Genomic DNA, 24,684 nt, shown 5'->3' with positions numbered 1-24,684 from the left:
GCTCGTATGCGAAACTTATGAATTTTGGAAGATTGTGGCACGCATACCAAAGCTTATCCGAAGCGTACGCCCAACGTAACCAAGATTACGCCCAACGTACTTGGAAATTACGCCCACCGTAATCCCAAACCCATTTGTCTATAAATAGTAACCGAGATCAGCCATTTTCTTTGCTCATTTTCTCTTCTCTCTCTCTCCTGTTTTGCCTCGATTTTCGTATAAGAAATATCCCAAAGTCTTGGTATCATTCCCGAGCCCCGAAGCCCCGAAGATCCCAAGAAGTGTAATTTCCAAGCCGAAGCTCTGCCTGCGAGAAGCCCGGTTTTTATGAAGATCTTCCAGATCTACCCAATAATACTACTTCTACAAGTTGTAGTGATGTCCGGTCGTCTTCTGATCAAGTGATACCAAAGATTATCCGAAGCGTACGCCCAACGTAACCAAGATTACGCCTAGCGTACTTGGAAATTACGCCCAGCGTAATCCCAGACCCATTAGTCTATAAATAGTAACCGAGATCAGCCATTTTCTTTGCTCATTTTCTCTTCTCTCTCCCGTTTTGCCTCGATTTTCGTACGAGAAATATCCCGAAGTCCTGGTATCATTCCCAAGCCCCGAAGCCCCGAAGATCCTGAGAAGTGAAATTTCCAAGCCGAAGCTCTACCCGCGAGAAGCCCGGTTTTTGTGAAGATCTTCCAGATCTACCCAAGAATACTACTTCTACAAGTTGTAGTGCTATCCGATCATCTTCTGATCAATTGAGTGTAACCGAGCCCCGAAGCAAGCCCCAAAGCCCCGAAGATCCCCAGAAGTGAAATTTCCAAAGCGGAAGCTCTGCCCGCGAGAACCTGGTTTTTGTGAAGATCTTCCAAATCTACCCAAGAATACTACTTCTACAAGTTGTAGTGCTGTCTGATCGTCTTCTGATTAAGTGAGTGTATAGTCACTTTCATCTTACACATAGATATGAAGTATTTTATAAAATACGTGCTATGTGTATATATATATTGTTGTTTATATGAGTGAGTGTGTGGTTACTTTCTTCTAACACATAAATATAAAGTATTTTCTTTGAAATGCGTGTTATGTGTTTATATACTATTGTTTATTTGAGATAAGTGTGGAATGGATGTTTTATATGGTCTTTTTAAATGAGTTAAACGGTATATGTATTTTTTTATCTACCAATATGTTGGGTAGAACATGGGTAGATGAGATAGTTGGTATGTGATAAAATGATGAGGTAAATGACGAGGTATGTAAGATGCTTAAAGAATAATATTGGTAGATGTAGATGCACCAAATAGAGAATGTCATAATACTAGCAGATGCGCTTATAGGATAGTCCTGGCAGAAGCGCTTATAGGATAATGCCGGAAGATGCGCCCAAAAGAGAATGTCATAAACCTGGCAGTCGCGCCTCATAGTGTATGACGTAATCCTGGCAGAGGCACTTAAAGGATGATGTTCGTAGATGTGCCTTATGTAGCAATGGATTTTGTGTCAATTCCTTAGGTCAATCCTTAGGAATGAATGAATGAATGATAGTTGAATTCTTAGGGTAAACCTTTAGAAATAAAGATTATAATGGGGATCGGTAATTAGGTTGATTGTTTGATGGTTGAATATAATAATTATATTATTGTGGTTCGAAAACCTTATATGCTCACCATGCTCCGAAGCCTGACCCACTCAGTTTTCTTTGTATCACAGGTATCAATACAAAGACATATCTCACCGAGAGATTAAAGTAGATGTAAATCATGAGTGTAAATAAATATAAGTTCTGTTTATGCTTATGTGTCTGTATCGGAGCATGACATCCCGAGATTTTGTTATATAAAGAAAATACTTTTCTTTAAGAAATGTTTTGATAAATTCTTATCATATTTTGGTTTGGGGACAAATTCTGCAACAATTTTCTTTAAACGATTACTCTGATTTTGAAAACAAAGCATAAACAAATCAGTCTTTTATGGCTGTGAAATTGGGGATGTCACAGTTGGAATCAGAGCATTAGTATAAGCGAACTAGGAAATTGTAGAATTTCTAGACTTAAACTTAGAATGCTAAGTGAAGATTGTGAGATGTGTGTCTGTTATATTTTAGACACGAGCACTAGTTTATTTTAGGAAACTTGCCTAAAATTCTTTTATGTTCTAAATGTTATATGTTGCCATATATGATATTATTTGTTCGGATCTATGGTTTGTTGCTGATGTGTGTGAAACAAACTAGTTTTAATCCTACTAACTTAGACACAAAATAAACACACGAAAGGCAGTGTACCTATCAATTAGTAATATAGTTCAAGCAAGTAGGGTATCGAACACAGGGAATGGTAACAATTAAAATAAATGCTAATATTATCTAAACAAAACAAGTAAAAAAGAGTTTTCTCTAGTTTTGCAAGACTAGAAACTTAAACAATTAACTAAAACTTAAACTAAGAAACTAAGAGCTAAGAAAACAAAGATCAACTAAATTCAATGATTAAAAAGGCTTTCTGTTTAGGTTCGAATCATTTGTTCCCATGGATGATTTTATGGTAAATATATCGGATTAATTCTTCATTGGTTACCGACTAAAGTGATTAGATTCACATTCGCTGTAGCTAATCCTTAGAAAACAGATTAATTCCAGCAATGGCCAGTTGTCTAAATTAATGAATTTCCTAGTTTGTTGATTCGGGTTTAGAGACACTTGTAATTAGCCAATCAAATTGGTGATTCAATTAACCTCTTGTTGATGGTGTATCAAACAAGCTCACAAATTAACTTACCTATCTTCAAGTTAATTCTAGTTTCACATTCGTTATTCCTAGACATACAACTATGTGGTCACGTAAATCATATGAAATTATCAACTAAGAGATGTTCATACAACTTAATTACTGATTTATTAATAGAAGAATAGTTATTGTTAACACATAAGGTTCTTTAACAAGCTTAATAAAACATAATCACCAATTAAAATTAATCATAATCAAATAATCAATCCATGTTCACAAATTCATCTACCTAAACAGAAGTTATGAGTTTTTAGCTCATAATTACAACAGAAACAAGCTCAAAAACGAAATCAATTGGTAAAAACATAGTTCAAACAAGATATTAGGTAAGAGTAAACTTGATTTTGACTTGATTCTCCTTAAAATTGAATGTAGGGTTGATTCCTTAGCTTCCCACGCTCCAGCAACACCATTAGTCGACAATTGGCCTCCAAGGGCTCATCTATATGCTAGGGTATCGATATGAAAGTCCCTTTATATAGATTTTCATAAAACATGGGCTACTCGGCGAGTATAGTTACCTACTCGGCGAGTCCATCACTTAAAATCCCGTGTACGGCAAGGCAAAGTCAAGAATCGAGAAACTTTTGACCAACTCGGCGAGTTGATGGCCTACTCGCCGAGTACATTTGGAATCAGCATTTTCTCAAAACAAAAAATTCGTCCGAAATTGTGTCTAGTTTTCAGAACATTTTGAATCTTGTCAATCGGAGTTACGGTTCATGAGATATGACCAAAACACTGACGAGGGGTCAAGCTGTCCAACAACATCCTTCTTTCTTCAAAATCCAAGATCCAAGCCTCCAATCGCTAGTTCCGCTTTCTTTTCCTTCCGAGCATGTCATTATTGCTGAATAATGAGATTCTAAACTAATTAAACACCTTTTGTTCATTAAATGAGATAAAATCAACATAAAGCATTAAGATAATGCATGAATTTTATAACTAAATATGCCCATATCAGTTGCCGACCGGATCGAGAAACCTTATGTGTTTAGGATTCTAAGTGTGCGTCTACGATATTAGAACTAGCATGTAAACGTTTCGTAGTGATGAGGATGATTTGAATATGTATCATGAATGAAGATTTAAAAATCACATTATTCGGTGTATAGCTCAAGAATGGCAAGAACAAGAAGTGGAGTTGGAAACGTGAACGAAAATAGGAATCAACCACCTGTGGTTGAGCAAGCACTGGTTGTAACAGCAACACCTCAGCCAATAACAATGGTTGGAGTACAATTGATGATTCAAACGATGCTGGATCGTCATATGGAAAAAACTAGGCGTCTGCTTCAGCAGAATCTCGAAGAACTATCAATACCAATTGAAGAGCCCGAAGTGAATGAAGGGCAGTCAGAAGGAGGTAACTTCAGTGGGGTGATTGGTCAAGCTAACCCACCGATTGTTAGACTGAATCATCACGATGGAGGAAATGATGGCCTTGGATGCATGTATAAAGACTTTTTGACTTGCAAAACATCGACCTTCACTGGAAAGGAGGGTCCGGTTGGAGTCATGGATTGGATCTCGGAGATGAAGCTAGATTTCATAACTTGTCGCTGCAAGGACAAGCTACAAACCACATATGCAGTGCGTCAGTTTAGAGGTGGTGTTGTTCGCTAGTGGAACACTCTGGGGAAGACCATTAGCCCCAATGAGCCACTGCAACTGACTTGGGTAGAATTTTTGGTGCAATTCAAACAAAAATTCTGCTCGGCCCAATATCTGCTAGAGCTAGAAAACAAATTCCTGACGTTAAAGAAGGACAACATGTCCATTGATGAATACACCAATGCCTTCACAGATAAGATGGAATTTGCTATACGCATTGTCCCAGACGAGTTGGCGAAAATAGATAGGTATGAAAAGGGACTACCATAGGAGTACAATGTGCCAGTACGCCAGGCACTTACCCTAGAGGCAGCCATCTGGGTTGCCAAGTCTGTTGAAGAAATGATCAAGGGCAGGACTGCCAACAAGGTCGAAATTGGTGAGAAAAGAAAGTTTGACGGATCCCCAAGGTCCGACAAAAAGATAAAATTCTCGAAGTATAGTTCAAAGAAGTATGAGATGAAGGAAGATGGTGCGATTAGTGCAAGAAGAAGCAATCGGGAAAATGTGGCGCGGATGTGACATGTTTCAATTGTGGGAAGCATGGGCACTACGCTGATGAATTTATATTCAACAAAAAGGTATGTTACGAATGTAATGAAGAGGGGCACTTTAAGCAAGACTGCCCAAAAAGGAAAGGATCTATGAAACAAAATGCGCCACCAAAGGCAAGATCATTCCAAATGATCCTTGATGAAGCAGACCATAATGTGGGAAATCAAGGATGAGGATTATATATCCAAGGATCAAGTTATGAAGTAGCAGTACAAATAGTAGCTTATGATGTAGCCTATTAGAGGCATAATATAGGGTGAACTTGAATGTTTGTGTAATAGTTTCAAGTTTTGATATAAACCCTGGTTTTGATATTTATGTGATATTTATGGTTTTAATACCTGCTATGTTAAATGATTGTGTATTTTTGAATAGTGACTTGGTTCGACTGAGAGACAATACTTGGGACGAGTATGAGTAGGTATGAAAGGTAGTAGATGCATATACTACCGGAAGCACATGACTCACACTTGGATCAGGGAAAGTCACAAGGTTGCCAAGAAGCTAGTGATTGATCTCGTTTCATTCAAGTATGTCGTTACCATTGTTTCGGTAGTGACTAAGAAGATGATTGATATTCTGACCCTAACGGTCATATCAAATTAAGTCCGACTACGATGAGTTTCTTACGTGGTTCATAGAACCAATTTCGAGGTAGCATCTGACTCAAGTCAAAAGATTGAAATCAATGTGATCGATAGCATCACGCTCGTTGTTAAGGAAGTTTGTAGCTAGAAACGCTACATGTAAAAATGTCATTATATCACATTAGAATATGAAGGAAGGTATATTCCATTCTGGAATTTGACTCTATGAGACTTGAGTCTAAGCGTTGCATCATACGATGAGAGGTCATCAGGACACAACCCATCGGTCTGTTACGATAGATAAATGAACGTATTTATCCTAACAAGAAGTAGGAGTCCACAATAAGGATTTATTTTATAAATTGAAGGTAACAATTGAAAGTCCAACATAGTATGAAGACCAGACGTAAGATTGAACATCACGGTTATTAATTAGGATGGAAAGTTAACGTATGGAATCATTATTCAAGCCCTGTTTCGTTGATGATTCCGGGACGTAATCATCCTAAGGGGGATATAATTGTAACGCCCGTAGATTAGGGCTAGTCAATTTAGAAACAATTAGCGTCAAAACCGACATTTTGATAGAAGATTATTTAGAATGAGTAATCTTAACTAAGTTGTAGTATATGTCACAAGGTTTCTGTGCATATAAAGAACGCCGAAATCCGAGTTATAACGAAGAAGTTATGACCTGTCGAAGTTTCGCAACAGAACCGACACGACGCTGAATGACGTAAAAAGTGAATTTACGTTAGATTGATATTTATCCTTAGCAATCTAAACAAAAGTATTAGAGTTCGTTAAACCTTGAGCGTGAATAAAAAGAACATCTGAATCTGACTTTTTATGAGGAAGTTATGATTTTTCTAAACCTCGACTTAGCGGTATGCAGCCCGAATACTCGATTTGAGATTGAACGATTTTTAGCCGAAACAATATAAACGAGAATCGAAAAACTTGTTAATAGTAGTCCAACGGTAGAAAGATAGATGAAAACGGACGTCGGATGAAGAAGTTGTGAATTTATAACGGAGTTTTCCTGTCCCGGCCTACTAAAAATAATATAATAAAAATAAAATCAAAATTAGCCAAGAGAGTCTAAATGAAAGTTGTAGAGCATAATCTCACCTACACATGGATATAAAGAACGTCGAAAATGGAGCTCATATGCGAAAGTTATGAATCTTTGAAGATCGTGGCATGGATACCAAAGCTTATCCAAAGCGTACACCCAGTGTAACCAAGATTACGCCCAACATACTTGGAAATTATGCCTAGCGTAATCCCAGACCCAGCAGCCTATAAATAGAAACCAAGATCAACCATTTTCTTTGCTCATTTTCTCTTCTCTCTCTCACGTTTTGCCTCGATTTTCGTACAAAAAATATCCCGAAGCCTCGGTATCATTCCTCAGCCCCGAAGCCCTGAAGATCCTGAGTAGTGAAATTTCCTAGCCAAAGCTCTGCCCGCGAGAAGCTCGGATTTTGTGAAAATCTTCCAGATCTACCCAAGAATACTACTTCTACAAGTTGTAGTGTTGTCCGATCATCTTCTGATCAAGTGAGTGTATAGTCCCTTTCGTCTTACACATAGATATGAAGTATTTTATAAAATACGTGCTATGTGTATATGTATTGTTGTTTATATGAGTGAGTGTGTGGTTATTTTCTTCTAACACATAAATATGAAGTATTTGCTTTAAAATGCGTGTTATGTGTTTATATAATATTGTTTATTTGAGATAAGTGTGGAATGGATGTTTTATATGGTTTTTTAGATGAGTTAAACCGTATATGTATTTTTTTATCTACTAATATGTTGGGTAGAACATGGGTAGATGAGATAGTTGGTATGTGATAAAATGATGAGGTAAATGACGAGGTATGTAAGATGCACTTGATAATAATATTGGTAGATGCACCAAATAGAGAATGTCATAATACTAGCAGATACACTTATAGGATAATCCTGGTAGATTCGCTTATAGGATAATGTCAGCAGATGCGCCCAAAAGAGAATGTCATAAACCTGGCAGTCGCGCCTCATAGTGTATGACGTAATCCTGGCAGAGGCACTTAAAGGATGATGTTCGTAGATGTGCCTTATGTAGCAATGGATTTTGTGTCAATTCCATAGGTCAATCCTTAGGAATGAATGAATGAATGATAGTTGAATTCTTAGGGTAAACCTTTAGAAATAAAGATTATAATGGGGATGGGTAATTGGGTTGATTGTTTGATGGTTGAATATAATAATTATATTATTGTGGTTAGAAAACCTTATATGCTCACCAGGCTCCGAAGCCTGACCCACTCAGTTTTCTTTGTATGACAGGTATCAATACAATGACATCCCGAGATTTTGTTATATAACGAAAATACTTTTCCTTAAGAAATGCTTTGATAAATTCTTATCATATTTTGTTTTGGAGACAAATTCCGCAACAATTTTCTTTAAACGATTACTCTTATTTTGAAAACAAAGCATAAAAAAATCGGTCTTTTCTAGCCGTGAAATTAAGGATGTCACAGTTTGGGTCCTAATCGCTAATTGGGTGATATTTTGGTATTGTTAGCTTGAGGAGTTGTCAGGGCAGCAGCTAAGGATTTCTTGCAATGAGCTTCAACATTCGAGGTGAGTCTCCTCACTGTTGTATGGGTCGAAGGCACCAATGCCGACCTATTTGGTTTATGTATTGTAGGAAGACCCGGGGTTAGCTCTTGTCGTTATGTATAAAAGACCATGAGGGCACAATGTATGCAAGACCGGAGTCTGAACTCTGGCAAGTAATTGGTTAAGTAGTATAGTTTGTATATTATTTATCTTTGTGATGCTTGCATGGAAGACTAGGAGGTGGGTCTTGGCGCTTATCTGTAAGACCCAGGGTTGTGCCCCCGGCCTGACAAGAAAGACCAGGAGGCAGCTCGTGGCATAATGGCAAGGCGATGGTTCGCACATAGCAGTCTCATTGATTATGGTATATGATGGATGTGTGTATCTCAGAGTTATATATGACATGTATGGATTGTTTGATATGTATGGTATGTGGTATTTGGGAAACTCACTAAGCTTTGTGCTTACGGTTTTCAGTTTATGTTTCAGGCACTCCAGTTTTCAAATGGAAGAGCTCGAGACGATCGCAGCACATACGCCCATGTCTAATAGCAATATGTGATCTTTTGGATTAGACACTGATAATTGTGTTAATTGAAATGCTTTTCAATGTTTAGAACAAAGCTACAATAGTGTTTTTATTATAATAATAATGTAAATTTTACCTTGGATTTTTAGGCTGCTACATGCTCTGCTATTTTTTATTTTATTTAACATGTTTATGTATTAACTCATAATTTGTTGTTATTTGTAAAAATTATTTTTTTATAGATTATTATCATGTTAAAATGTATACGTATGAGATATAATAATCAAAAAGTGGATTAGAGCACTTGTTTATATTCATTTTTATTATTTTTTTCTTTAATTTATATATATTGAATACATACATTTACATTCCTTGTTTGTATATTTTAATTTATAGATTGATTGTGGTTAGGGGGTGTACAAAACTCAACGTATATCGAGAACATAGTATATCGAAGGTTTTCAAACTTTTATTTGGGTTGTCCAAGAAAAACACATGAGTAAAGGAAGTGGATCGATTTGTTATCCTTGTAACGTTTATAAATCTTTAAAATACTTAATGGTACCCGAAAAGTAAAGTATAACTTTTTTCAAAATGGTTTTGTGCCTAGGTACACTTGTTGGTCAAAGACATGGAGAAGCACTATTGGATTGTAGCATATTGTCGATCGATGCACACATGATCGATGCACACATTAACGATAGTACATACAAACTTAAACCAAAAAAAAAAAAAAAAAAAAAAAAAACTTTAAATGAACGAACGACATTAGTGTTCTTGATCGTTCACTTATTAAATAAAGGAAAATACACTAACTTACCACTACACAGTACGCAACATGTGGTTTGGTTACATCCGTACTACCAATTACTTTATACCGACTCTCCTTATTGACTTTCCTAAACTTTAACAATTTTTACACGGATAGTTAAAAAACAAATCCAAAACAGTTCACAACTTTTATTATATACAAAACATTCTAAGTTTTTTGATTTCATAAAATCTTATGTTTCGGATCGAACCTTTTCAATAAGTTCCCGCCGTAGAAGTTTCCCCGCAGCCGATTTTGCACACTGTTTACAAATGTCGCTCGCTTCTATCTTTTTATAAGGTGCAACCTGTATCGATTATATTCCAGTGAATATGATTTTTATTAAAATATAAAAATATTACAAACCTTTACCTGTTCAGCAATAAATTTCTTAACATCATCTTCGGTCAACAAACTGTTTGGAGACCGAACGACAAATGCAATTGGGACTTCGCCAGCTTCCATATTGGGAAACCTACCATAATACTTATACTGATTAGCTACAACATATCAGATCTAAAAGAGAATGTTGAAAGAAAGAGCAATGTAATTTTCTGTTTTTACCAATGTGGGAAATATACTTCAAATTTTATGCATAATAACAACATACTTATTGTTTTTACACAATGCAACAAATATTAACCATGAAAACAAGTATATTTTTTCCCATTTGATTTTTGCTTTACTCTTGTAGTTTTTTTTTTCATATGTGGTAGTATATTTTCCAAATCAGTATTCTAATAATACCGTTAAGGTACGTTGCTACTAAAGGTAAAAGTGAAAGTATTATCCTTTATAATTTATATTTGCACCCATAATACCAACGTACTTATGATTTTCTACCAAAAACAATAATTTGAACCTGGAAAATTGGTAATGGGTTACCATTTATTTTGTTTTTAACCCTTTTGTTCTTATGGCATTCAACTAATAATGTTATGGTTATACAAATACCAAATCTACATTGAGATATTTAGGATAAAGTATATTATATTATGGATAGATAGTAAAGTATATTACTCATCATGGTAAAAAAAAAAAGGGGGGGAAAGGTAAATTCCTATTTCCTGAAAATTGGCCATTTAGAAAATGTTGTGAATAAGCTTCAAATTCTGAATAAGATTGTCTTATTAACTTACGAAATTACTACAACATTCAATATTTCAGAGTGTGAAAGTAAAAGCACTTCAAGCTCTACCGGTGCAACCTTAAAAGTATAAAACATACAGCCAAGATTAATGATTGTTATTGTCATGAAAAAAAGATAACAAAAAAACCTATCAAAATAGGATCTTTGGAAGATATAAGTTACCACAACTTTTTTACCTGAAAACCCTTGCACTTAATGAGTTCCTTTATTCAGTCAAACACATATAACTTACCTTGATCATCAAAATACCCAAGATCCCAGTGTGCACAAAACCCTGTTTATCTACCATATACTCTGTAGCATGTGCATTATTAAGATAACCTATAAATTAAGATCTAAAACAGATTTTATGCCTAAAAAGCATATTAAAGATTCGTCTTTTATGTGTAAAAAATGATAAGATGTTCATACCTTGCATCATGCTAGCTCCTCGAACCCATATTTCACCCATCTAGTTAATATGAAGAGACTTATCGGTATCTGCACTAACTATTTTCACCTCAACACCTGGTAATAGAATCCCAGTGGAACCAGAGTTACGTGGGCCAATGATTAGACTCTTCATTGTTATAAGCCCAATTTTTTAAGTCATACCATATCCCTGTTGGGTTTCTTGATTTTGTCATATAATTTCAAAATTCTTAAAGAAATTCAAAAATCAAAGCAAAATGGTGTTCAGAATTCTAGCTTATAACTACGAGTCTTATGGTCTACAATGTTTTGTATAAAGTTCAGTTACCCCCTTTTGGATTGGAAAATTTTAGATCATATGAGTTTGGGTCGTATAATTACTATCATAACATTCTCAACCAAATTAAGTTTTTGTCCAATAATAAGTTTTAAATCACAACATTTTTGAATCATAAAATACTCTATTAAAGATCATGACTTATGTAAATCAAAATACTTTTGGATCTTAACAAACTTATTAAAAATAACAATTTTTTATCTTGAAATATTTTGGATCATACATTTTAAGATCATAACATTTTCACCGAAGTCGGGTTTTTGTGTAATAACAAGTTTTGAATCATAATATCTATTAAATCATGTAATTTTGAATTGCAAAAGATACAATTAAAAATCATTATTTTTTTTGAATAATAATGTTTCAGGTTAAAACAAATTAAAGATCATGTTGAATTATAACAAACTTGTATTATGAATATTTTAACTAATATCATTTTTAGCATTAAATTTTTTAAAACTTACAATATTATAAAATAAAGTTTAATATATAAACAATCTTATTTTTTTAAGTAAATAATGAAGGATATATATATATATATATATATATATATATATATATATATATATATATATATATATATATACGTGCCAAATTAAGTTTAAAAAGGAGATCATTAAATATATTGGTTCAAATGGAAAGGAAGATTACCTGAATAACCATAACATGAAGAAACTTTTTGGCACACTCCTCCATTAATTCTTTCCCCAAAGGTGCAGCACCTGAAGCAATTTGCTTTAAAGAAGATAGATCGAACTTCTTTACTACATCCTGTTTAGCCAAAGCAAGTATAACAGGAGGAACAACCCATAAATTTTTCGCTCTATATTTCTAAATGTGCTTTAGTAACCTTTCAAAATCAAACTTCCCCTTCGATCCTCTCGACTGGTGACCTTACCTAGCATATCTAGGTGTTGGCCTACCACTTCGATCCTCTCGACTGGTCTATCACATACTATCACATAATCATAATCTCTCTAGCATTGATGGGTACTAAACTACCCCTTCGGCCTTATCAACCAGTAACTTGGGGACTATCTCCCCCTACTACTACCATACATAATATCATATCACATATATCATAATAGTAGATAGAACATAATAGGTAGCAACAAACCTATATGAATATCACAAAGACAATCATATAACATACATCTCCTACTAATGGGTTGACATTGTGGCCTTAGACCCACTGCTACTGGAAGGTAACTCACCCCTCAATAGACTGCTGAATAATTCGTGCAAAGGTGACACCGTCGACTGCTCCAACTACTCCCCGACTATCATGACCACATAAACGTTTAGTCACTAATTGTTGGCTCTTTTATGGGTAAAATGACTATTTTACCTATTTTGATCTAATTTGGGCCATGACCTAGGCCCACTCCTTTCTAGTCCTCACTAGGGCCTATTAAGTCCCCAAATGGCCCAATTTTCTAAATTGGGCCCAACTCTTCAAATGGTCTTTTCTTCCATGCCCAAACTAATTCTCCGACCCTTAACTAACTTTTGAAGGCCTATCACATCCCAACTACCTTTATCTCCAAAGCTAGGCCCAAACTGAGGCCCAATAACTTAATATCCATTGACTGGGCATACACTGAGCGTACTGCTTAAATGGCTTGTACGTTGTGCGTATTGGCGTGTACCACCAGCGTATGCTCCTGTTAACCCATCTTCTCCAAAATGACTTAATCCCTTAAGATAGAATGTCGAACTTACAGAAGCTTAATTCATAAAGTTGTGAGAGTCTAGTTCCAACAATGTGGCAATTTGCCAGCTACAATGTGGCGACAGGTGTCACTGCGACTGTTTTTTTTTTGTGAAGCTGCTACAACGTGGCCTATGGTGGCCAGGATGTGGAGGTCAGTTAGGGTTGACTTTTTACCAAGTTGACTTTTGGTCAACTTATGGGTTTTAGTGTGTAGTCTGAGAGGGTACTTCTATATTGATGATTATGTGATTCATAATACCAGTCTTCACTGTCAGAGAGCTATTGTGATTGTATGATATTGCAAGGTGAGTCTTCTCACTATACTACTTGTGTGTGAATGCTAGACTAGTTGAGTGTTATTTGTTGATTGTTGTTGTGTGTATTATTGGTTGTTGATAACCTACAAGGTTGTTGATAATCCATAGGGCTATTGTGAGCCCATAGGACTATTGATAATCCTAGGGTTGCTAATAACACATAATTGTTCATTATGTTATGTTGTATGTGATATTTTGGGTGAACTCGCTAAACTTCATGCCTACATTTGTGAATTTAAATGTGTTTCGGGTACTTCAGATGATCGTGGAAAGGAGAAGGCTTGACTGTATACACTCATCGACACCTTTTGTGATTCCACATTATTATGATACTCTAATTCTGGGATGATTGTATTTTGAAACTTGTGGTTTTTCTTGACTTGGTTTTTATGGAAACAATGTTTTTACCTAATTTAAAAATGAAAATTTTGTTTGTGTAAATGAGACATTACATTATTATAACGAACCCAAACAGATAACCCTTCACTTTGTAAACTGCTTCACCAGTCATTAGAAACTATTTGTTTCATATTTTTTCAGAGTGCAAGGCCTCATCGTCTTCATTTGAGTAAGAGAATCATGAATATTAAGATTTAAGAACTTTATCATTGATATTCAAATATGAAGTCGGAAAAGAGTATAAAATGATGAATCCAAGGTCTTCCTCATCATACTTAGATTAGAAATAATTTCTTTGAGGTCGAATATATGGGTAAGAAATCTCCACTTTTTGAAATTTGTGTAAGAACAACTTATGTTTCCAATGCATCTTGTTTGTAAGAACCTTCTTCATACAAATAGATTCAAGTTTTAACCAAATAGCTCTTGAAGACTTTTGTTAAGTACTTGTTGAATAATATTGTTGTGTAAGTAAAGTCAAATACAAGTAAGAGGATGCTGGATGCGGATCCTTTCTTTCTTCATTTGTAGTCCAAGTAGCTTTAGATTTACCTACAAACAAATCTAAAGCGTCCTCATAATCGGTTTATTCCAAAAGATCTCTCATCTTCACTTGCCAAAGTGAAAATCTAGTGTTACAATGTAGCCATGAGAAAAAAAAAATCAAGGTACATATAATTTGTAATACAGCTAATCGTCAATTTATAGATCAGTTCAAGAAAATCATTTCATAAGGGCTAAGAATTGATTTATATGGCTGGGAAAAAAATTGTATATCAGGTTGTGTATGACTTTAAGGAAAAATAATCATATACGTCTTACATGCATATGAGCTTAAGATAAAAATTTAAAAGGGTATTGTTGGTTAAAAACGATTATAAAAGGGATGTTGTTTTCTTAATTTAAATAAAGCAGCTAATACAAATAGGCCAATAATATTTATTTACTGGTGGTTTTACTTTTGAGGCTTAAGGAAAAACGATGAGGAGCTTCTATATATCAATTAAAGAGGTGTGATATATCTTTTAACAATTGATATGTAGTGCTGATACTTAGGCTTAAAAAATCAACTAATAATAAACAAAACTTTCAGTGGCTTAAGAAAATCAATAAAGAGATTTGTATGATAGCTTCAAAATAAAAAACAACAATGGTGGCTATCATATGGTTTGTGGTTTCCTTGAGCTTTTAGAAATGGATTAATGAGGCAAATTAATAGGTTTAGAAAATCCATAAAAACAATAGCTTGAAAGTTTATTGGCAACAAGAAAAAAACGATTATAATATTGGCAGTATAGAGTCACCAAGAAAGAATAGAGTCACCAAGAAAGAACCTTTTGGGTTCAAGAAATACTATCAATTTGTAGGCACAATCGACTAAAGAAAACAGCGTCTTTGAAACACTTTCTAATAGTCTTGTAGTAGAGGCCAAGGAGAAACCCATTAGGGTTGAAGAAAACGAAGAAATATGTGGTTGTAGTTGTGATCTTCAAAAGAGTAAGATAAAACCGACTTCACGAAATTATGTGTACGTTTAAATAGTAGTCGATAATAGTGAAGAGTATAAGTTACTCATGAAGGAATTCGTTAGAGTTCAAGAATGTCGAGTTAGACAGATATTACTGGAAAAGCATAAGGAAAATAAAAATACAAAACATTGTTCTTAAACAAACGAAACACACCACTATTTTTGTTCATTAACTTATTAAATAAAGGAACATATTACTTTAATAAAAGAACATATTACTGGAAACAAAGAGTTACGAAAATAAAAATACATATAAACAAAAACACTTAAAAGAACGAATGACATCATTATTCATGTTCGTTTACTTATTAAAAAAAGGAACATACATGACTCTCCTTATTGACGTTACCAACTTTAACAATTTTTACACGGATAGTTAAAAAACAAAAGTTCACAACTTTTATGGTATACAGAAAATTCTATGTTTTTTGATTTCATAAAATCTTATGTTTCGGATCGAACTTTTTCAATAAGTTCCCGCCTTAGAAGTTTCCCTGCAGCCGATTTTGGCACACTGCTTACAAATGTCACTCGCTTCAATCTTTTATAAGGTGCAACCTGTATCGATTATATTCCAATGACTATTGTTTTTATTAAAATACAAAAACATTACAAACCTTTACCTGTTCAGCAATAAATTTCTTAACGTCTTCTTCGGTCAACGAACTGTTTGGAGACCGAACCACAAATGCAATCGGGACCTCACCAGCTTCCACATTGGGAAACCTACCATAGTATATATTGATTGGTTACATCATATCAGATCTAAAAGAGAAAGTTGAAGGAAAGAGCAATGTAATTTTCCCTCTTTACCAATGTGGGAAATATACTTCAACTTTTATGCATAATAGCAATGTACTTATTGTCAATGCAACAAATTTTAATCTGGAAAACAAATAACTTTTTTGCCATTTGATTTTTGTTTTACTTTTGTAGTTTTTTTTTTCATATATGGTAATACATTTTCCAAATCACTATTCAAATATTATTGTTTAAGTATTTTGTTACTAAAGGTAAAAGTGAAAGTATTATACTTTATATTTTCCCCTATAATAACAACGTACTTATGATTTTCTAACAAAAACAACAATTTTAACCTGGAAAATCGGTAATTGGTTACCATTTTTTTGTTTTTATCCTTTTTGCTCATATGGCATTCAACTAATAATGTTGTGGTTATACAAGTACCAAATCTACATTGAGATATTTAGGATAAAGTACATTGTATTATGGAAATTAAGATAGAAAAGTATATTACTCATTATGGTAAAAAAAAAAAAGGTAAGGTATATTCCTATTTCCTCAAAATTTGCCATTTAAAAAATGTTGTGAATGAGCTTTAAATTCTGAATAAGATTGATTTTTAAACTTACGGAATTACTGCAGCATCCAATATTTCAGAGTGTGAAAGCAAAAGTGCTTCAAGCTCTGCCGGTGCAACCTTAAAAGTATAAAACGTATAGACAAGATTAATGATTATTATTGTCAAGAAAAAAAAAAAGATAACAAAAAAACCTATCGAAATAGGATCTTTGGAAGACATAAATTACCAAAACTTTTGTACCTGAAAACCCTTGCACTTAATGAGTTCCTTTATTCGGTCAACCACAAATAATTGACCATGATGATCAAAATACCCAAGATCCCCACTATGCAGAAAACCCTCTTTATCTACCATAAGCTCTGTAGCTTGTGCATTATTGAAATAACCTATAAATTAAGATCCAAAAAAGATTTTATGCCAAAAAAGTAGATTAAAGATTCATGTTTTATGTTTAAAAAATGATAAGATGAACATACCTTGCATCATGCTAGCTCCTCGAATCCATATTTCACCCATCTGGTTAATAGGAAGAGGCTTATCAGTATCTACACTAACTATTTTCACCTCAACACCTGGTAGTAGAATCCCGGTTGAACCAGAGTTACGTGGGCCTATGATTAGACTCTCCATTGTTATAAGCCCAGTTGTTTCAGTCATACCATATCCCTGTTGAGTTTCTTGATTTTGTCATATAAATATAAGATTCTTAAAGAAATTCAAAAATCAAAGCAAAATGGTGTTCACAACTCTAGCTTAAAACTAATAGTCTTATCTTGTACAACATTTTGTATAAAGTTTAGTTACACCCTTTTGAATCAACTCATTTTAGATCATATGATTTTGGGTTGTATAATTTACTATTATAACATTTTCAACCAAATTAAGTTTTTGTCTAATAAAAAGTTTTAGATCACAACATTTTTTTACTCATAAAATATTCTGTTAACGATCACGATTTATGTAAATGAAAATATTTTGGATCTTAACAAACTAAGGTATTATGAACTCGTTGAAAATAACAATTTTTTTTATCAAAAACTATTTTGGATTATACAATTTAGGATCGTAACATTTTCACCGAACTTGGGTTTTTGTTTAATAACAACCTTTGAATCATAATTGTAAAAGATAACGTTAATGATTATAAATATTTTGAATCATAATATTTTCAGTAAAAACAAATTAAAGATCATAACATGTTGAATTATAACAATATTGTATTATGAATATTTTAACTGATATCATTTTGGATAATATCTTTTTCAAGTTTAATTTTTTATAAACCTAGAATATTATAAACTAAAGTTTAATATATATATATATATATATATATATATATATATATATATATATATATATATATATATATATATATATATATATATATATATATATATAAAAGAAATAAAGAATTAAAACATTAGGTGCGAAATTAAGTTTAAAATGACAAACAATCGAACAATTATAAATGGCCAGAAAGGAGATCATTAAATATATTTAGTTCAAATGCAATGGAAGTCTACCTGAATAACTGTAACATGAGGGAACTTTTTGGCACACTCCTCCATTAATTCTTTCCCTAAAGGTGCAGCACCTGAAGCAATTTGCTTTAAAGAAGATAGATCGAACTTCTTTACTGCATCCTGTTTAGCCAAAGCAAGTATAACCGGAGGAACAACCCATAAATGTGTCGCTCTATATTTCTCAATGTTCTTTAGTAACCCTTCAAAATCAAACTTCCCCATTGATATGATGGTATTCCCTTCCTGTAGCTGAGAATATAGTATAGTCGCAAGTCCGGCTATATGAAACATGGGCAAGACACATATGAACCTGTAGTCTTTCTCCCCCATTAATCTTTGATCTGAAGTAATCATCTGTGAGTTAGAGATGAAATTCATATGGCTTAAAACGACACCCTTACTAACACCGGTTGTTCCAGAAGAGTACAGTAAGGCCGCAGTATCATCTCCTCCGATGGACACATTAGGGAGTTCTGAGACTGAGGAAGATGTTGAAATCAAATCGTTATATGAATAACATCCTTTTCTTGGACTTTCTGACCCTAAAAACACAACCGGCAGGCCAAAGCTTTCAACTTTTTGGTACAATGCTGGAATGGTGATGATGAGTTTGGGTTTAGAGTCTTGGAGTTGTTTGGATAGCTCGCCGACAGTGTACTGAGGGTTGACGGTGGTGGCTATGGCACCGAGAGCGATGACAGAGAAAAGAGAGACGGAGTATTGGATTGAGTTGGGGGCGAAGAAGAGGACGACGTCGTTCTTGGAGATACCCAGTTGGGTGTTCAAGGCTTGAGAAAGCTTGGCTACGGTGGTTTTGAATTCAGAGAAAGTGAGGGTTTCGCCGGAGTCGCAGTCGATTAAGGCCGGTTTGTTTGGGTACGATGAAACGTTACGGAAGAGGAAGGAGATCATTGATGTGTGCTGTTTTGCTGGGATGACTACTGGTTGTTGGAGTGATCGGAATATTCCGTCATGGCCATACCCAGCTTTGTCCATCGACATTGTGTGTGTTTTTGATAGATGAGCAATTTCTACCAAATGATATTCAAGTGCTCATCACCTTCATATCTTTCACATTTTATAGTCCTCAATCTTGGCTAGTGACGAGTCTAACATTTTTTTTTTCTAAATTTTCATTCTGAAATAATATATCTTAGTAATAAATTATAGTTTAAATAATTTATTAATTATTGAAGTTGTGAAAAAAAATTATGAATCGTGGAGAATATTATAGGGATATTAATTAAAGGATGTTTTTATAGAAGGCCTAATATTATAGATACAGTTAATTAATTTACATAGAGTTTAGGAACAGCCTACTTTAGGAACAGCCTACTTTCTGCAGAAATTGGCCATTTTTTTTTTGTGTTTGCCTTCTAGTTCATGTAGTATGCGGGTATCAAAAACGGAAAGTGATATTTTAGTTAATAATTTGATCAATCCGCATGAGGTAAAATACCTTAGTATGTAGCGTGCAAGTTAATAAAACATACATTCAAGTGGAGGAATTAATTTATTAAGTGGAAATATCATTTCTCATTAGAAATTGGCCACTAAATTTGATATTTCGGATCTTCTAGAGAGATGTTTACATGCACCAATGATTCAACCAATCTTTCATCTTCCCTGCTTTTCTTCTCGGTCTTCACCTTAACTTTTTCTCCCCAGAGATAATATTCGACGCTATTGTATAAGAAAAGAACTGTTGACTCTATCAATTTGTGAACGTTCACGTTTTTGGCCTTTGCCCTGTTACCACCGGCATCACAAACGCTTCCATCTTGAATGAGACTTCACACAATGTTGCTTCAACCTCGCCGTACACCTCATCCACTGTCGTTTTGTCACTCGCCCCGCCTTCCTCCCCCTGAATTGAAATTCAAATACTCTCCTTTAATTCAATTTAACATTGACATCTAAAGAAACATGTGGTTTTCTAATTTGGACAACTCTATAGCTTAATTATCTGTCGATCTTTGTTCTTATCGATTCATTGTTTTGATTTGATCTTAGTTATCGATTGGTAGGGTACGAGATTTTTTGTTTATGATTGTCGTTTCTCCAACTTAGGTTATTGGTTGATCAGTATTGTGTGTTTAGTTTTTGCCCACCATCGATTCACTAAAATGCTTGAGCGGCTGCTTGATGCTTCAATTTCTACTATTTTTTCCCACTTTATCGACTTTTGCTACAACACATGCTCTTATTGTTTCACAAGATTTTGGGTGTTTGTGTAACATCCTGTTTCCCGTCATTTCTTATTTCTGGGCCGTGGGCTGCAATTCGATTGTGTAACAGTTTTGGGCTTTAAGGAAGTAAATATTAGACCTTGTGGAATGAGGTAATGATGGTTGAGAGATCTAACCATTGAATTATATTTTGGGCCGAAGGGTAAGAAGGGAAAAGTCTTAGACTGGGTTCTTGAATGAAATATGGATTTTTGTTCTAGAACTTTTAGCCGAAGATAATTAGATAATATTGTAGAGCACTTCAATTCCTTTACGTGGATATTAAGAACGTTGAAAACGGAGATGGAACCAAGAAGTTACGACCGTTTGAAGTTATGGAGATTTTTTGGTTAGCCTTTTATGTTGGGCGTACTAGGGAATCCCTAGTACGTTGGGCGTACGTGATCAGTTCTCAAACCCTATTTTCATGGTTTGAGCCCTATTTAAGCGTCTTAACTTCCATAAATCCACTCCATTCTCAACCTGCACCTCTCTAACACCCTCCCTTGAGCCTTGTGAGCAAAAAGAAGGTGTTTTTAAGTGCTATGGAGTGTTCTTGGTGCACCTTGGAGAAGATGGAATTCACTGAAGAAGCTTTGGTTGATTTGGAGCTTGTAGATCCGGACCTTGTTTACCTTGATCTTTCATCTAGAGGTATAAAGTTTAAATCTTGACGATGAAATAGTTAGATCTAACTAGTTTTGGGTGTTGTGAGCTTTTGGTCACTTTAAGTGCATAAAGTTTAGATCTTAAAAGTTTGTGACCTTGTTACGGATAAATTTGGAAACTTTATCCATATAAACATCATATTGATTCAGATCTGAAGGTTGGAGACTTGGACCTAATGCATTAAGTCGAAAAAGATGCATTTTTGGTCCCTTTGAGACTTAAAGGCTAGATCTTGTTTATTGGGACCATTCTAATGAAAACTATATCCATTATAGAGCTATTAGCAACCATAAAAATGTGATCTTGGTCCTTCTATCCTTTCCATGCAAGAGTTTTGATGTATTAATGGATTAATAAGTTAGGGTTTTAGCTTTTGCACCTTCACTAACCATGGAAAGTCATAAACGTGGAAACTTTATAACTTAAGACAATATTTTGAGGCTAGATCTATGTTTGGGTGAGAAGTCCTTAAGGGATTAATTGCTTAATGGAAAGGATGGAACCAGCTCCAGTACGCTAGGCATAATTTTTGTATGTTGGGCATACTAAGCCATCCTATGTATGCGGGGTGTAAGTTGAGTACACAGGCGTACTCAACCAGCCTTAGACTTTGACTTTTGTTGACTCCGTTGACCGTTGACTTTTTGACCAAGTTTGAATTTAGGTCAAACTTGAGGTTTTTGATTTGTGATTAAAATTTTATATGGTTATGATGTTAGTGGATCAGCGGGAGCAAGCAATGTAGCAGGGAGCATATCGCAGTGTTCTCGGGTTTCTTCATTTCAGGTGAGTTTCGCCTTACTGTACCCGTATGTAAGGAGATCATCCCACTGTTTACAAATTGTTTTCAAAATAAGTTTCACATAAGAGAAATCCCAAAATCGTAAGATCAAAACATGAGGAGGTGCACAATCACGCCTTCGCCTTGCCGCGATCCTCTAAGGTACCTGAAAACACTATCCAAAACTGTAAGCCCAAAGCTTAGTGAGTTCCCCCAAAATATCGATACATAACAAATAGCACAAATATAATAACAACATGTAATGGGTCCACAGCTTAACAGTATGGATTACCCCTAAGCCCACAACATAAGTCTGGCTTTCCCTTGGCCCATAGCTTATGTATGGCTTTCTCCTTGGCTTGATCAGTCCTTGGACTTAACACCGCTAAGCCCTCAATATAAGTCTGGCATGCCCTTTTAGGCCCTCAGCCCATATCTAGAATGCTCATGAGTCCTCAGTATGAGTCTGGCATGCCTTCACTGGCACTTAGCTCATATCTGGCATACTCTAGGGTTAGTTGGCTACAACACAGAGCAGTACAACCTCAACCCAACTCATACAATATGTCAACATATAACAGATAATATCATAAACTGATAAACATAAAGTATCACAGGTAGTCCTATAGATCTACCAGAGTAACATATCAAGACCAGCATAACCAGACTAGCATGCATACCTAATCCATACTTGGCATATCAACAATATCAGGCTATCAAACTAAAGGGCTGACCTTGGTTCCTTCGACCCGAAAGTACAGTGAGGAAAACTTACCTCTTAAGTAGTTGAACTGATAAGATCTAAATCCAAATCTCTACTCCCGACTCAAATACCTATAATCACCGTGTGACCAATTCCATTAAAACCCTGAAATACCCAAAATGCCCTTTAAGGTCAGCTTGGTCAACCATGGTCAAAGTCAAAGTCAAATGTCAAGGTCAACAGTCCATGTTGACCCAACTCGTCAAGTGCACCCAAAAACTCGTCGAGTTTCCATGGTACTCAGAAGGTCGGGATAACCCTAGCTAACTCGTCGAGTTGGTTAGAAAACTCGCCAAGTTTTCCCCAGCTTAAAGCATTCAGTCCTTTTATCGAATCTAATACTTCAATATGTAGATATGATACTCTGGGGTTGGAAAACCATGTAAAATTACCAACTTTACATTCATTCATGCCTTAAGAAGCTCTAGAACTCATGAAAGGCTTAATAAAGAACTTAATGCGTGAATGAGACCTAGAACCTAATAAAGCTTGCAACTTTAAGCCAAATAAGGCCACAAAATGGCCAGAACTAAGGTGACAACCCATGAAATGATCAACCCCACGAACAATCCGACAATGAGCCAAATATCCCAATAAAACTTTCAAGGAAGAGATCTATGAAATAAGGAAGCAAGGTGTCGACTTTATACCTCAAAAAGACTGCAACAAGTGAGGAGGTTCTAGACTATTGCCTTCCTTTCAATCTAGACACCTCAAACTTTAAGATCCTTCAAAAGAACACCAAAAATCAACTCTTCAAGCCCACATACTCAACTTTGGAAGATGAAGCACGAAATTAGGGTTTCTAGATAGAGGAGGCTGGTAATAAGACCATCCAAGGGACTTAAGGCCTTCAAATAGAGTGCAACGCCCTAAAAATTAGGGTTTCTTATTTACCTGCCAACTCGCCGGGTTGACGCACCTCGACTCACCGAGTTAGGCCATTAATATCCGCGGCCAACATCACCTCAACACGCCATGTTGAGGCCTTTCAACTTGCCGAAGTGGTCCAAGAAAATATACTAAGAGGATTAAATTTCCTACCTGAGGATTGGGATGTTACAACTCTCCCCAACTTAGACTAGGCTTCATCCTCGAAGCCTACTGCGGTAAATAATTCTGGGTAATTCTCCCGCATCTCAGCATCTGGCTCCCAGGTCTACTCGGAGCCCCTATGGTGTTGCCACCATACCTTGACCAAGGGTACTTCATTTCTATGTAAAAACTTTATTTCCGTTTCCAAAATAGCTACCATCATCTCAACATAGTTCGTGCGCTCATCACCCTGAATATCATCTAATGATACCACTGTGTCCTTGTCCATAACGCACTTTCGTAGCTGCGAAATGTGAAAAGTGCTGTGAATCCGACTGAGCTCCTTCGGAAGATCCAATCTATATGCAACCTTCACAACCCTGGAAATAATACAAAATGGTTCGATATACCAGGGACCCAATTCCTCCCTCTTCCTGAAGGAAATCACACCTTTCCAAAGTGAGACCTTCAGCAACACCATGTCACCGACCTAAAAATCCAACTCAGATTGGCATCGGTCGGCATACCTTTTCTGCCAACTCTGAGCAGTCTGCAATCTCTTCCTGATCTGCTAAATCATCTCTGTAGTCTGAAGAATCACCTCAGTCCGACCCATGACTCTATGACCAACCTCGCCCCAACAGACTGGAGTACGACATTTCCCCCCATACAAAAGCTCAAAAGGCGGAGCACAAATGCTGGAGTGGAAATTGTTGTTGTAGGAGAACTCTACAAGAGGTAGGTAGGAGTCCCAACTCCCACCGAATCAATTACGTATGCCCGTAAAATATCTTCGAGATTTTGAATGGTCCGTTCACTTTGGTCGTTGGTCTGCAAATGATAAGTTATGCTGAAGTGTAGTCTCGTGCCCAGTTCCTCATGGAACTTCTTGTTGGATAAGGTGTCTAAGTCCATAAATATTTCTAGTATGTACTTGACCCGACCCGGCATGGTTCATTTGGGTTGCATGGCACCATGCATTGGATAAACTAAATGAGAGAA

At 35.4% G+C, this 24,684-nt stretch overlaps 1 protein-coding gene and 1 pseudogene across 1 annotated transcript; both read right to left on the bottom strand.

Moving 5' to 3' along the window:
* Positions 1-9,696: 9,696 nt before the first annotated feature.
* On the bottom strand, positions 9,697-12,987 carry LOC145002554 (4-coumarate--CoA ligase-like 7; annotated as a pseudogene).
* A 2,546-nt stretch (positions 12,988-15,533) lies between these two features.
* Positions 15,534-19,275, bottom strand: LOC145001363 (putative CoA ligase CCL7). Its single transcript, XM_078960732.1, has 6 exons — positions 18,207-19,275; positions 17,160-17,349; positions 16,924-17,069; positions 16,733-16,800; positions 15,983-16,085; positions 15,534-15,917 (listed from the first exon to the last, which is right to left on the bottom strand). Exons 1-6 carry the CDS (start codon positions 19,206-19,208, stop codon positions 15,804-15,806), a joined length of 1,623 nt encoding a protein of 540 aa, XP_078816858.1. The 5' UTR covers positions 19,209-19,275; the 3' UTR covers positions 15,534-15,803.
* Positions 19,276-24,684: the final 5,409 nt, after the last annotated feature.

This window comes from Lactuca saligna, chromosome 6, assembly GCF_052625555.1.
Source record: "Lactuca saligna cultivar CGN05327 chromosome 6, ASM5262555v1, whole genome shotgun sequence".
Classification (NCBI taxonomy): domain Eukaryota; kingdom Viridiplantae; phylum Streptophyta; class Magnoliopsida; order Asterales; family Asteraceae; genus Lactuca; species Lactuca saligna.
This window is presented reverse-complemented; position numbering and strand designations above follow the sequence as displayed.

What these genes read in the sequence shown, in the direction of transcription:
- LOC145001363 (XM_078960732.1), bottom strand. Translation starts at nt 19,208, where the DNA reads ATGTCGATGGACAAAGCTGGGTATGGCCATGACGGAATATTCCGATCA. An exon ending in CTCATGTTACAGTTATTCAG is followed by an intron (nt 17,350 to 18,206) that starts GTAGACTTCCAT and finishes GAAACTCAACAG; the next exon opens with GGATATGGTATGACTGAAAC. An exon ending in AGGAGCTAGCATGATGCAAG is followed by an intron (nt 17,070 to 17,159) that starts GTATGTTCATCT and finishes CTTAATTTATAG; the next exon opens with GTTATTTCAATAATGCACAA.